This window comes from Solea solea, chromosome 3 (genome assembly GCF_958295425.1).
Source record: "Solea solea chromosome 3, fSolSol10.1, whole genome shotgun sequence".
NCBI classification, from domain to species: Eukaryota; Metazoa; Chordata; class Actinopteri; order Pleuronectiformes; family Soleidae; genus Solea; species Solea solea.
The window spans coordinates 4,698,005-4,710,340 of NC_081136.1; the positions used below are offsets into that span (position 1 = coordinate 4,698,005).

A 12,336-nucleotide genomic window follows, 5' to 3' on the forward strand; every position below is an offset into this window, starting at 1 on the left:
TGAGAAAAAGTCAGAATTCAAGTGTCAGTATCAGTACGAGAAATAGAGAATTCAGAGCTTTATTCTCAGAATTCTGAGAGTAAAGTCATCATTTTAAAAAGCTGAGAAAATTCTCAGAATTCTGCAAGTGAAGTCATTTAAAAAAATTATTTTGAAATTGAGGGAAAAAAAAGTCTAACATTTTAAGATTAAAGGTGGAATTTTGAGATTTGAGATTTTTCTCAGGTTTTTCTATTCTTTTTTTATTTATTTTTTTAATGAGCTCATGTCGTTTTTCACATTTAAACAAAATTTAAAAAGAAATAAATGGACATTAATCACAGAATTCTGACTTTTTTTCTCAGTATTTTTTGAGTGTATGTGTGTGTCTGTGCGCGTGTACCTCGGCCACTTTGAGGAACTCTGACAGCTTGGTCATCCTGCACAGAAACTTCTTGTAGATGTCCAGAGCGTCTTTACACTGGTTCTTCTTCATGTCAAAGTATTTCTCTGTGGAGACAAAATGGTTCATGTTTATTTTAATTTTTTTTAAAAAGGACAATGCATTTATTCAATAACATGGTAAAGGTTGCACAAATGTGACGTTATAGTTTTCTACTAAATTCAGGGTTCTGTTCATTTCTTAAAAGCTAGTTTGCAGCTGGTAGTTCACTAACGTTATTTGCACTGGACGCCAACTTATGTAGCTCGAAAAAATTCAGGGTAACATGCGAGTGGTTATTGTCGCATTGGTTATCCAGTCAGGAAGGAAGCAGAGAAAGAAGGACTGAGTGCATAATTAAGTAGAGACAAACAGAAACACTTGCACTTGCAGCTTGTAAAAATCCACTCTGCTGCCGTGACAACCAGACTGCTGTGCATGTGTGTGTGTGTGTGTTACCCAGCAGGTTGATGACCCCTTCATTATAGGCTGCAAACAGCCTTATGGAGTCTTTGAAGAGCAGCATGAAGGCCGAGTTGATCACTCCGTTGGTCAGCTCATTAGGGTTAGCCTGCAGAGAGGTAGAAAGAGGTGGAGGTGAAGTGGAGAAAAGAGAGAGTGAGAGGTTCCTGCTCTGGCGAGGTTCCAAGCCGAGCTGAGCCGATACTGAAATGTGAAGTCAACACACTGCCGGCCACTGATTTGTCAGAGAGTGTCGTCGCTGACGAAAGAGTCATGAGCGCGCCGTCCGACACAAGAACCAAAGCAAACGATGCCGAACCATAGATCAGTTAAAAAAAACACTTAAACATCCTGGAAATCCTCCACCATTTAGCAAAGGAAATGAGAAAATCTCAAGTCTGGTGTATTTAGACCCTGCCGCTGTGTTTCAGTTCAGTGGCGAGCTGAGCTGGGACCATGTAATAGAAAAACGGCATTACAAACACACACAGACACGTTCGCCCTTCATTCAGCGAGGACCCTCATAGACATAATACATTCCCTACCCCCTTACCTTTACCTAAACTCCTTAACCTAACCCTACCCTAAACCCAATTCTAACCCTAAAACCAGGTCTTAACTGCAAAAAAGCCCTTTGAAAAAGTGAGGACCAGGCAAAATGTCCCCACAAAGATAGGTTTGAACATTTGTTTGGACCACACACACACACACACACACACACACACACACACACACACACACACACACACACACACACACACACACACACACACACACACACACACACACACACACACACACACACACACACACACACACACACACACACACACACACACACACACACACACACACACACACACACACACACACACACACACACACACACACACACACACACACACACAGTACCTGGAAATCCAGCAGTGCATCCAGCTGGTTCTGGATGATGGGCAGAGTCTTGATCAGCTTCTCCGTGTTCATTGTTCGCATCACTCCATCAATCCTGACACGACAGGAAAAAAACAAACGCAACTGTGGGCAAGAACTTTGTACGACGTCAGGCTTTGCTTTTTATAGCTTTCATAACATAAACAAAGAAGAACAAAAAAGACGATTAAAAATTTTCACGGTCTGAAAAGACCTTAAAAAAAAAATCACCAGGACTGTATATTGGTAACTAGACAGCACTTTCAGGTCACTTTGCTGCTTTTTATATGATTCCTAAAAGTCTATACAACACTGACCACTAACCCTTCAAAATAAAAGCATAACAGGACCTAGCGTTACCATACATAACTTCATAAAAGATAACCTTCAAAAGCTGAGTAAAACATTTCATCTTTTTTCTTCACATTTGTGTCTGTGTTCAGGGCCAAAAAGAAACGTGTAAATCAAAATAAAATATCCACGTCAGTGTGGGAAGGAATGGAGACGACGCTCTGCGTGCAGATGTCGTACGCTGACATTAAACGGAGGCAGATTTAGTGGAGAAAAGAGGAGAAATGTCAAGAATTCTACTTCTGTCTCGCTCCGTCTGTCTGTCGCTAAAGGCCAATACCTTGTGAGCGTGTGTCAGAAAGAGAGGAATAGTGTGTGAAGGCATGATGTGAGGTTGTCAGTGGGAGTGTGTGTGTGACCTCCTCTTACCCTCTCTTCATCTTGGTGAAGTCCACCGCCACCAGTCTGTACGACATGGCCTTCTCGTTCAGGTAACGGCTGTATCGTCTGATGAAGGTCGACATGTCGTAACCTGGCACAGATGATGATGTGGCACGTGAGTTTATTACGCGACAAATGATTTCTATCATTTCTGATATATACGGTTATATAATACTAATACACTGACGGGGGTTTTCTATGGAATTAGATGTGTGTCACCGTTATCAAGCAACACTTTAGGAACTGAGCAAACAAACAAGGACCACAAAATCCAAATTGCATCCATTAAATCAATCAAAATTATCAAATTTTATTAATTTGAAAATACACTTTTGTTGCGCAAATGATCGGAAATTGCGCTTGCTCTGACTGTTTTGCGTTCGCGCTCCAAACTTGTTCTTTTTTATTTAATCGAGTAGAAAAACTCTGTCTGCCTAATAACAATGAAGCAAACGCTCGTGAAATGAGTTCAGACATTTTTTCAGTTCTTTGCACTCCCTGAGTTTTTGGTTTTTGTGATTCCAACCATGGGTGGGGCCTGCTAATTGGCTACCGAGTTTTTAAACAGACAGGATGTAGAAGTGGGCGTGGAGTCACTGTCCGCCTGGAAATTGTCCCCCCAAGTTTTCCCCCTGCCGACATCCGACAAGGTGTAATAATTCTAAATAGTATATTACGAATTAGTTGGACAGGGACTTCCTGTTGCTCCAAAACGTTCTGGTGCCATCGGACATTTTTATTCCCGCTTCAGTTTTTAAATCAAATCAAAATATGCGGTGTGTGTGTGTGTGTGTGTGTGTTGTACCTTGCAGAGCTCCTTTATCCAGGAAGTTGTTCAGGTTAAACAGAGTGTTTCTGGAGGCCAGGTACTGGATGAAACGCTGAAATAAGAGAAAACATTTTATCATTAGTCGGTTAAACTATATAAAATATATTAACATCGAGAGAAATAAAAATGTTTCTTGACTGTATGTTTTTGTTACAACACTGTCCTGGAGTTTCTTCAACTCGATTATTACCAAACATTATATTTCTCCAATTACTATTAATTATTTGGTGAATCTGGGACCAAAGTTACACAAATACCTGCGTACCATAATCAAAACAAATCGTTATTAGCCGGCAGCTAACAAGAACGACTGATATGATTCATCGCTGACATGAAGTTAAGTCTCCACTGTAACATTTAATCCCCGTGAGATATTACGAGGCTGGGCCAAGATTAAAGGTAACTCTATGTTCTCGTGCGTCTCTTCCAGCAGCGAGGTCAGAGGTCGGCGACAGAGAACAGCAACCTCAGATTTGGTACGGCTCAGCTTGTAGCTTTTGTGAAAAACACCAGCAGGTGGGAGGATTTAGCGCATGTCTCGCCATCGCTGCCCCTGCTGCTTTAGATGGTTTAACCTCTGCAGCTTGCATCACCCTCAGGCCCAGACATCTATGTTTAAAAATTAACTGCTCTCCTGCTGTTTGTCCTTTCCCCAGTCCCTTATTTATGAACTGGAGAGGGAGGACGGGAGGGACTGAGCGAGGAAGACGCCACAAAAAAAATGAATTAACCTTTGGAAAGATTAGCAGCGCAATATTGTAAATTATTATGTAATAGCCCTTTTAAATGGTAATGAGATCGAATCTGGGGTTAAAATTTAAGCCGTGCCTAAGTCAGTGGCTGCGTTCTTCTGAGGACGCAGACTTTGCAGCCAACAATGACCTTCACGGGCCACGTAGAACACAAAGATCTATGGAGAGTTCGCTTTTGGGTTAAAACTGTCGCTTAGCAACTCATCCACAGCTGGACGAGGTAGTGATCAGCAATGTAACAACAATGTAATAAATCAAGCTTTAAGGCCTTGTTTTTTTTACCATGTGTCCTTTTAGCTGTCCAACTTAAGGCCTTCTTGTCAAAGGATCACTTTTTTGCAGCTTGAACATGCAAAAAAGACAACTGAAACGATTAAATATATGGTCTCCTATTGTTTTTGTGGCAAAACGGCTCAACAGCACCACCTAAAGTCACCCCCGGCACAGATTTATGCACAGAAATTGGCATTTTAGGTGAAAGAAATGTATGATTCAACTCAAGGCCTTCTTGCCAAAGGATGACATTTTTTTGCAAACCGACTTTCCCCAAACTTCCAAAACAATGTCATTTTTCATTCATCTATTTTTTTTGGTCATGGGCGTGGCCAAAAGCACCACCTCAAGTCAGCCCCTGCTACACGTTTGTCCAAGGCCCACCAAATTTGGTCAGCAATAGCCTCTTGGAGCCATTTTGAAAATGCAACAGGAAGTCCACACCTTTATCAGAGAGGAGGAAAAGTGGAAGACCTCAAAGGAGAAGGTCCATGGACGTTGTGAAGGGCGACATGCGTACAACTAGTGTATCAGAAAAGGACACGAGAGTGGACAAAGTGGAGGCAGATGATTCACTGTGGCAACCCTTTGAAGAAGTCATATTTTATGATGTTTTGGCCACCATTATATTTGTCCTTGGTACACAAGAAACCCCAGGAAAGGCCAGACACCATTCTGATCTCGCATTGCTTGGAGATGGAAGGATGCATTTGAATCGTGCAAAATTGGGTGACCAAATTCACCTTCAAATGCAACCTCCCCTGGGGGCAACCCCTGAATGAAGATGCAGCTTTAGTGTCACGTAAAGACAGGTGCAAACTATTACATTTACCAACTTTTTGTAACCCTGTTCACATATAGTGATTTTGTAACTTTATCTGGCCATTTTTTTCCCCCAAATAAACTCTTAAACACTCAAATCTAGTTTGCTTTGACAAATCTGATGTCACTCCAGTGTTTTTTCCAGCACAATTTTGCTGAACATCTTCACACTCTCACACTCGGGGGTTGTCCAGTACAACCTCTGTTCGGAGCGTTGTGCTCCGAGCAGCTCCTTCAGGATTTTTTACTCCCTCTTTATTTTTGTCTTGTGTCTTTGATATGAATGATGTGGACAACTTTACTTATTCACTTTCTCAGGGCTAGAATTTCCTGGCTGGAGCTGGAGATAAATTCACAATATATTCAGACCTCGGAGGGGGGGCCACAGTCCCTGAGCAGGTGCTGGTAGCTCATCCATTTTTCCAACTGTGCCTCTTCATCTGTGCAGCAGAGATGGACACTGAAATTCTGATTCGGCAGACTAGCACTGCAAATTTAAATATGATACAGTGGCACTGAACGAATCAGCGTGGTAAAAACAAACAAGTATCGTTAGCGGAGTTGATGGAATCTGTCGGAGAAGCTAAAGACATTTAAATTTACTTCAAAGGCCTTGGACTTTGTAGAAGTACTGCATAAAAAAGACAAACCTGGCTACATTCGCGTGTACATGCAGCTTGAAAACACATCAACAAGAGGTGCTGTGCTAAGCCAACCTTGAGCCAACGCTGTGTTAGCTAACCTTGTTTAAACAGCACTCAAGTGACTTTATAACATGTGTCATCATCTGCCATTCTGGTACGATATTGAACAGTTAGATGAAGAGAAGATATGACGTTTTGGGCTAGTATTCAGTTGCTTGGAAAAGTACTGGCCTTAGGCCACATTTACTTGCTCATCCATGGTTTATGTGATTGAGGTTTAAGATGTTTTACTCCATTATTCATTCATACTTTCTTTGCTTGTGATACTTTCTCTATTTTTTCCCACAGCTTGTACCAACAATTCCTGCCTGAAAAGTTTCTTTAAAGCTGACCAGTGTAAAATATTGGCAACAAATAAATCCAGAAATACAATTAGCGAGTCTTAAGGAGGCTGGAGATGTGACATGACACTTGACCTGGACTCTGTCTCTAAAGATTGGGCCTGAATTTGTGGTTTTATCCCTCATGAACATCTCCGATATCTCATCTTCCTCACACCACTGAACCGCAGAGAGCTGTGGAATAAGTCTTGGCCGACATCCACGGTTTTGGGAACTCGGGGCCTCAGGCTTCCCAACAGCATCTTAACATTAAGGCGGTCTCTGTCCAGCTGACTTGAAACGATCTGAGATTTGCCAGTTTGCCAGCTTCCCGATCTGGCAGAGAACCAAGCCACACTGGCTGGTTTGAACATCTATGAATGTGCGTCTGTGAGCACAAATATGCTTGTGGGCATGTGTGTTGGACTCTGCCGCACTGACACGTTTCCAAGAGCTCTGGGACTGTTTAAAGAAGCAAAAAAAGAATGTGATTTTGTTCTTGCCCCTTATTTGTTGTGTGCAGATTTCTTTTTTTTTTTTGGGGGGGGGGGGGGGGAGAGGCTTGTTCACACTGTCACATGCAAGAATGTCAGGATTCTGTGTTGTCAAAAAAAGTTTGGCTTTTATTTTAATGGGTAAGTCTTTGTTTTGTAGTCAAACTAAAAGGTTATATTCCAAAGAACTGTTACATGCAGTTGAAAAAGACTAACTATAAGCACATATAAACACATCGGGTACATATGTTTTTGTTCTCTAAAGAGTGTGCCTAAGAGGGGTTTTGGTGAATTTGTGAGATTTCCAGTATGGAAAAAAATAACTGTATCTCAATTCAGAGCCAAGACACTCTACGATAGAGAGGTGGCCTTTGGCGGGAATTACGATAGTAACTACAGTGTTTAGAGTCATCTTCCTGAAACAATGTCCTGTCTATGGACAAACACATTTTTCATTTTGTTTCGTTTATTTTCCGTGTGGATAAGGTGCCTCAATCATTCCAGAAGATATTTACAGCCAATGAGCAGCGCCCAGACAATGCAATTTAAAATGTGACAAAGCATGAGGCTGTTTTTAAAGACACTGACTTCAGTTTAACAGGGTAAACAATGACGCGCTATGAATTATTCAATGACTTTAGCACTTTCCCAGTGTCAAAATGAACCCCGGTCAAGACTTAAGATGGTCACAGATAAACAGAGGAGAGGAAGGGGAGCCAGTTAAAAGAAAAGATAAAAAAGCATAAGCTTCATAAGCTTATTCTTTCTCTGCCTCCTCTTTTGTGCCGACTGTTGTCTCCCTCATCAAAAGTCCATCTGACGAGAGCCTGAGCTTCTCCCGCAGCCTCAAACTCAAAGGCGGAGGCAGAGACAGAACCCACACAAAACGCGTGGATATAGTTGAAAAGGAGAGAATCTATACAGCGGCAGAAACACTCATTGCTGCGAGAGACAGAGACAGAGGTAGAATCGGGACACCTGCTGAGCCTGAGATTATCCAGCAAAGATGTTCTGAGGGAGAGAAAAGAAGACGGTATTCAGATTTCCAGAAAAGGTGTAAGAATAGAGAGGAGGAGTGAGAGGATGTGCGGAGATAGAGACGAGGGAGCACGGCTGCTCGGCTCTTCAAATAATTCATGTTAGCATAGTGAAGAACAATCTCATGTATTATTGATTCATTTACATCCTGGCTACTCTCCGCCTCTCTCAGGGAAACAAACTGTAGCTGTACATAAAGACACCTCTGCCTTTTCCTCCTCATTCCTCCATCTTCCATCTCCATCCTGCCACATCCTCTCTTTTTTTTTTCTTTTTTTTTTTTAAATCGCCTAAGTGCACAACTTGATGGTTTCCATAGAAACCAAACACCAGAGTCTGAGGACTGACCCTGAGGTTGAGATTCCAATCGACATTTTTCAACACTTCAGGGCACAAACGACTAATCAATTAATTGAGAAAATACTCAATTAAAACCGCTCCAGAGAACCCCTGGTTTAAAAAAAAGAGACCAAATTAACATCAAATCAGCGACACCTACTGTCGAGACTGTAGATTTTTAAAGAAACCGTGTCATATTTTGATTTGTCATAAGACAATTTATATATATATATATATATATATATATATATATACTGTATAAACAGCCATAGTTAGCCTGGCATGTGTACAACGACGAGTAATTTTGTGTAAACCGTGACTTTGGTCATTTACGGCTAGGGCTGCAAAGATTTTCAGGGTAAATACCAACATTATAATAGTTTGGGATTTTTGTTTTTAAAATTAGTTTGTTTTAAATTCAAACTCTAGTTTTTATTTTTATTTCAGTTAACGAAAATGAATTTTAGTTCACATTATTTTGTTAGTTTTCGTTAACTACAATAACCTTGGTAAATACCAGGTAAACTTTCCATGGAAATTAGTGAGAATTGGTGAGCCATGAAGTTGCACCAATGTAAAAGAAGTTGCTTTTTTTCCTGAGAAGTTAAAAGCCAGATCATTATCTTTTGACAAGTCCTCTCATTTATTTTAAGAGTGGATTCTGTGTCACCTGTTTGATGTTGCATAAACCAACAAGGAAATAAAGTCTGACGTCTAAACTGCCTCTGACACATTAGCACATGATGCGTTTCACAGAAACGCAGCACTGACTCTTCTTACACACACACACGCAGAAACAGACCAGCCTGGTTGGTAAACAGGAGTGTTCTTACTGACCACACATTGCATGATATCTGGGAAGCTGACGGAGCTACCACTCAGGTGTGTACACAAAGACCTACGAACAACAACGAGAGGAATTATCGATCCTGGTTGTGAAATTCTCTCTGTACAAAAGGGAAAAAAAAGCTTGAAGCAATCTGGGGATTCACTCTTTCAACAGTCAGGAAAATCTGTTTGCAAAGGGAATAAACAAGGGTCAAGTAGGTCGAGTCATCTCCAAACTGAGTTCAAGGACTCCAGGGTGGGATTCTTTTTTTTGTTATTATTTCAAACACACACACACATGAACTGATGATGAAGCGAGCTCCAGTAAAAGGTGATGACTCACACATGGAGAATGAGTCGTGATCGTGGCTGAGCTGAATGAAAGCTGCAGTTATGTAAGAAGAGAAACAAACGTGTGGACTGATTCACATCCACACACACACACACAAACTGCACGTCACCTCAATACTGACTCTTTCCTTGCGTCTCTTCCTCCTCCACGTTTACGTAGGGAATGTTCTTAACTTACACAATCGACCATTTCACCCCTGAATCCAGACAGAAACACTCACACCTTTTTACAAATCCTTGATTCTTTGGTTGATAATAAAAACTCAATCACTTCACGCAAATATCAAACTGTTTTGTATTACCTAATTTTTAACACAGCGTTAAAGCGTTTGGTTTAAGGACTGCATGTGATCTTTTGAACCCTCATAGCAACTTTTCTAAGCCCGAACACTCTTTAGATCCCACAGAAATTATGGCATTTACAGGGTTTACTGAATAGATCTTCTGCCCCAACACTATTTGGAGCCTGCAGCTATGATGATGAGATTTACAAGGTTTACTGTACGCATCTTGCAACTACTTTGCTAAGACGAACACTCTTAGCAAAGTTTTATATTTCTCTAAGCACAAAACTCTTTGGATAGCGAAATACAGAAATAATGACATTTACGAGGATTACTGAACACATCTTGTAACTCCTTTACTAAGACATCTACGGGTAAACCTCAATTTTAACCTTATTTACACATCTCTGTATGTGTGTGTGTGGATAAGTGCGTAAGTGTGTGAGAGTCAGTGCTTATAAGGTGACGAGGCTAATAGTTCAGTATGTGGGCCCCTGATCTCAGGGGAGCAGTTGTGTGTTGCTGGTGGACGAGTGTGTCTGCGAGGTCAACGATCTAACCAAGCAACATGAGTCACCCATACAGACATTCATTCATTCACACACACACACACACACACACACAGTGGTTATTAGTAAGAGTATTGCAGGGGTCACCGGGTTCACAGCTACACACCAGATGCTCTTGTACGTCATCAGTGCACAACCCTAACAACAGTAAAACCCCACTAAACAATAACCTGTGTTTATTTTTATATATTTTTCATAAATAAAACTTGAATGCGTTACTACCCAGAATGTATAATCATTTCAAAGTAAGAACTGTTTGCTATTTGTAGCCAAAGACAGGACATTTATTTCATATTTTATACGAGGACAACAAAATCTCTATTCTGTTCGGTCGAACAGAATAGACTGTCCCAGCTAGAGGTTACATAATTAACCTTTAGTCCTTTGCGTTATGAAATAATGATAAGGGAAGCGTGAAGAACGATCTGCTTCAAGTCGTTGGGAGTTATATTAAAAGGTCATGTTCATCTTCAGAAATAGCGCCAGCGTTGTGTTACCGCTCTTTCCAGCGCGTCACCGTCCTCATAGATTTTTATTTTCCGGCAGAAATTAGACATTATTCTGGCAAAATACATGAATAAAATACTTAAGATCTGTGACATAATGTGTGATAACTGAATTAATTTAGTACAGTACATAAACAGTGACAGAAAAGATAAGTGAATTTAAGGTAAGTGAAAGTAGAAAGTTACTTTTAAATTAAAAAATAAGGTCTTTATACTGTGTTTGAAAAAAAGAAAAGTGGGGGCTTTAACTGTGTCAATCCAAAAAAATAAAACTTCCTTTATGTGCACATTTAGAGATTAAGATTAGAGAACATCAGATTCTGGGTCAGTTTTGGATTAATCCAGGCACCTACTGTGCGCAGTGTTTTCCTCCCACGTCTTCCACGTCTGTACTGTATCCTGCCTCTGTTTCTATGGCAACAGCAAGGCCGAGGCTCATGGATATTGTAGTACGCCATTAAAAAATAATCCAACACCGCAGAATTAAGGACGGAATGCCAAACATTTCACCAGGAAAAAGGGCGAAATAAATGATAATAAATACAATGTTAACCTGTTTTTGTAGATATCCAGAAAATGATTTACTTTAAGGAAAGTTTACAATGTAAAAAAAAAACAAAAACGTACCAAAATCTATCTGTGATGACTTTTCCTGTTTTTTTCCATGTATTATACAGAATAAATAATGATTTAAAAATACACAAAAAATTATACTGCTTTATTTTAAGTCTAATTACTTAAAGCACAATTTGACCATAGTTACGGCCAATTTCATTGTTTCTAACACACGTTTTTTAATGTATTTAAAGAGTATTGTCACTCCCAATCTTTCAGAAGCAGAAGAAAACCTTTCACGAGTCTTGAAAAACAACCTGTGCAGTGTTATATCCACATTTATCTCATATATCGGGATATAGACTAAAAAAAATACCCAGATATCGACCCAACAGAAATATTGATATGAATTCTAAAACGGTGCTTCTCAAACTTTTTATACCAAGTAAAATATACTATTTATTCCTTAAAGGAAACACACGGGTTAGGAGTCGTGTCCTTTAAATCACTTTTAAATGGAGATCAAACTCTGTGAATGGGATAATTGTAGGGTTTTGGGCTGCACTTGTATCCAGGGGGCGGCAACAGCAGCAGAGCTAATTACAGCTCTGTTAATTAAGGCGGCCAAGTGGAGTAAAAAAAACAACAACGACGACTTCTCACAGACGGCGACGTTAACAAAGCCGATGAGAGGGAGAAGGAGTAGGAGTCGCTGAGAGGCTGAAGAAACTTCCAGGATTATTACTTACAACATATTAAAAGAAAATAGTGTGGGGAAATACTTCCACACTATATACATACAATTCCACCATTGAATGGGACATTAGAAGCGGGACTTAAGTGTTATCTCTGTCAGAAACATGGTACGTTTACATAATGTTCGAAAAATGAAATAATTATTGCCTCAGTTCGACTAAAACTGACGGGTGGACGCGAGACGCACGCAGTGTAAATTTGGAAGAGCTGTGCGTGAGACTGCAACAAAACCAGAAAAAGGAAAAAATGGCAGCAAAAAAATCTCAAAAATGTTTCATAAATGCAAGCCAGTTGGAAAGCGGAAGGGATATGGGCTTGTAACCAGAGGGTTGCCAGTTCAAATTCTTGGCTGGGGAACCCAATCCCTATCA

At 40.4% G+C, this 12,336-nt stretch overlaps 1 protein-coding gene across 3 annotated transcripts in view; it reads right to left on the bottom strand.

Annotated features, from left to right (window-relative positions):
* Positions 1–12,336, bottom strand: part of si:ch211-200p22.4 (phosphatidylinositol-binding clathrin assembly protein) — a 74,686-nt gene that overhangs the window by 30,354 nt on the left and 31,996 nt on the right. For all 3 annotated transcript variants that reach the window (XM_058623665.1, XM_058623664.1, XM_058623663.1), the window contains exons 3-7: positions 3,351–3,426; positions 2,534–2,636; positions 1,796–1,889; positions 881–992; positions 383–489 (exon numbers count right to left, since the gene is read on the bottom strand). In XM_058623665.1, coding sequence (XP_058479648.1) covers positions 383–489; positions 881–992; positions 1,796–1,889; positions 2,534–2,636; positions 3,351–3,426 — 492 coding nt within the window. The remainder of the gene's footprint in view (positions 1–382; positions 490–880; positions 993–1,795; positions 1,890–2,533; positions 2,637–3,350; positions 3,427–12,336) is intronic.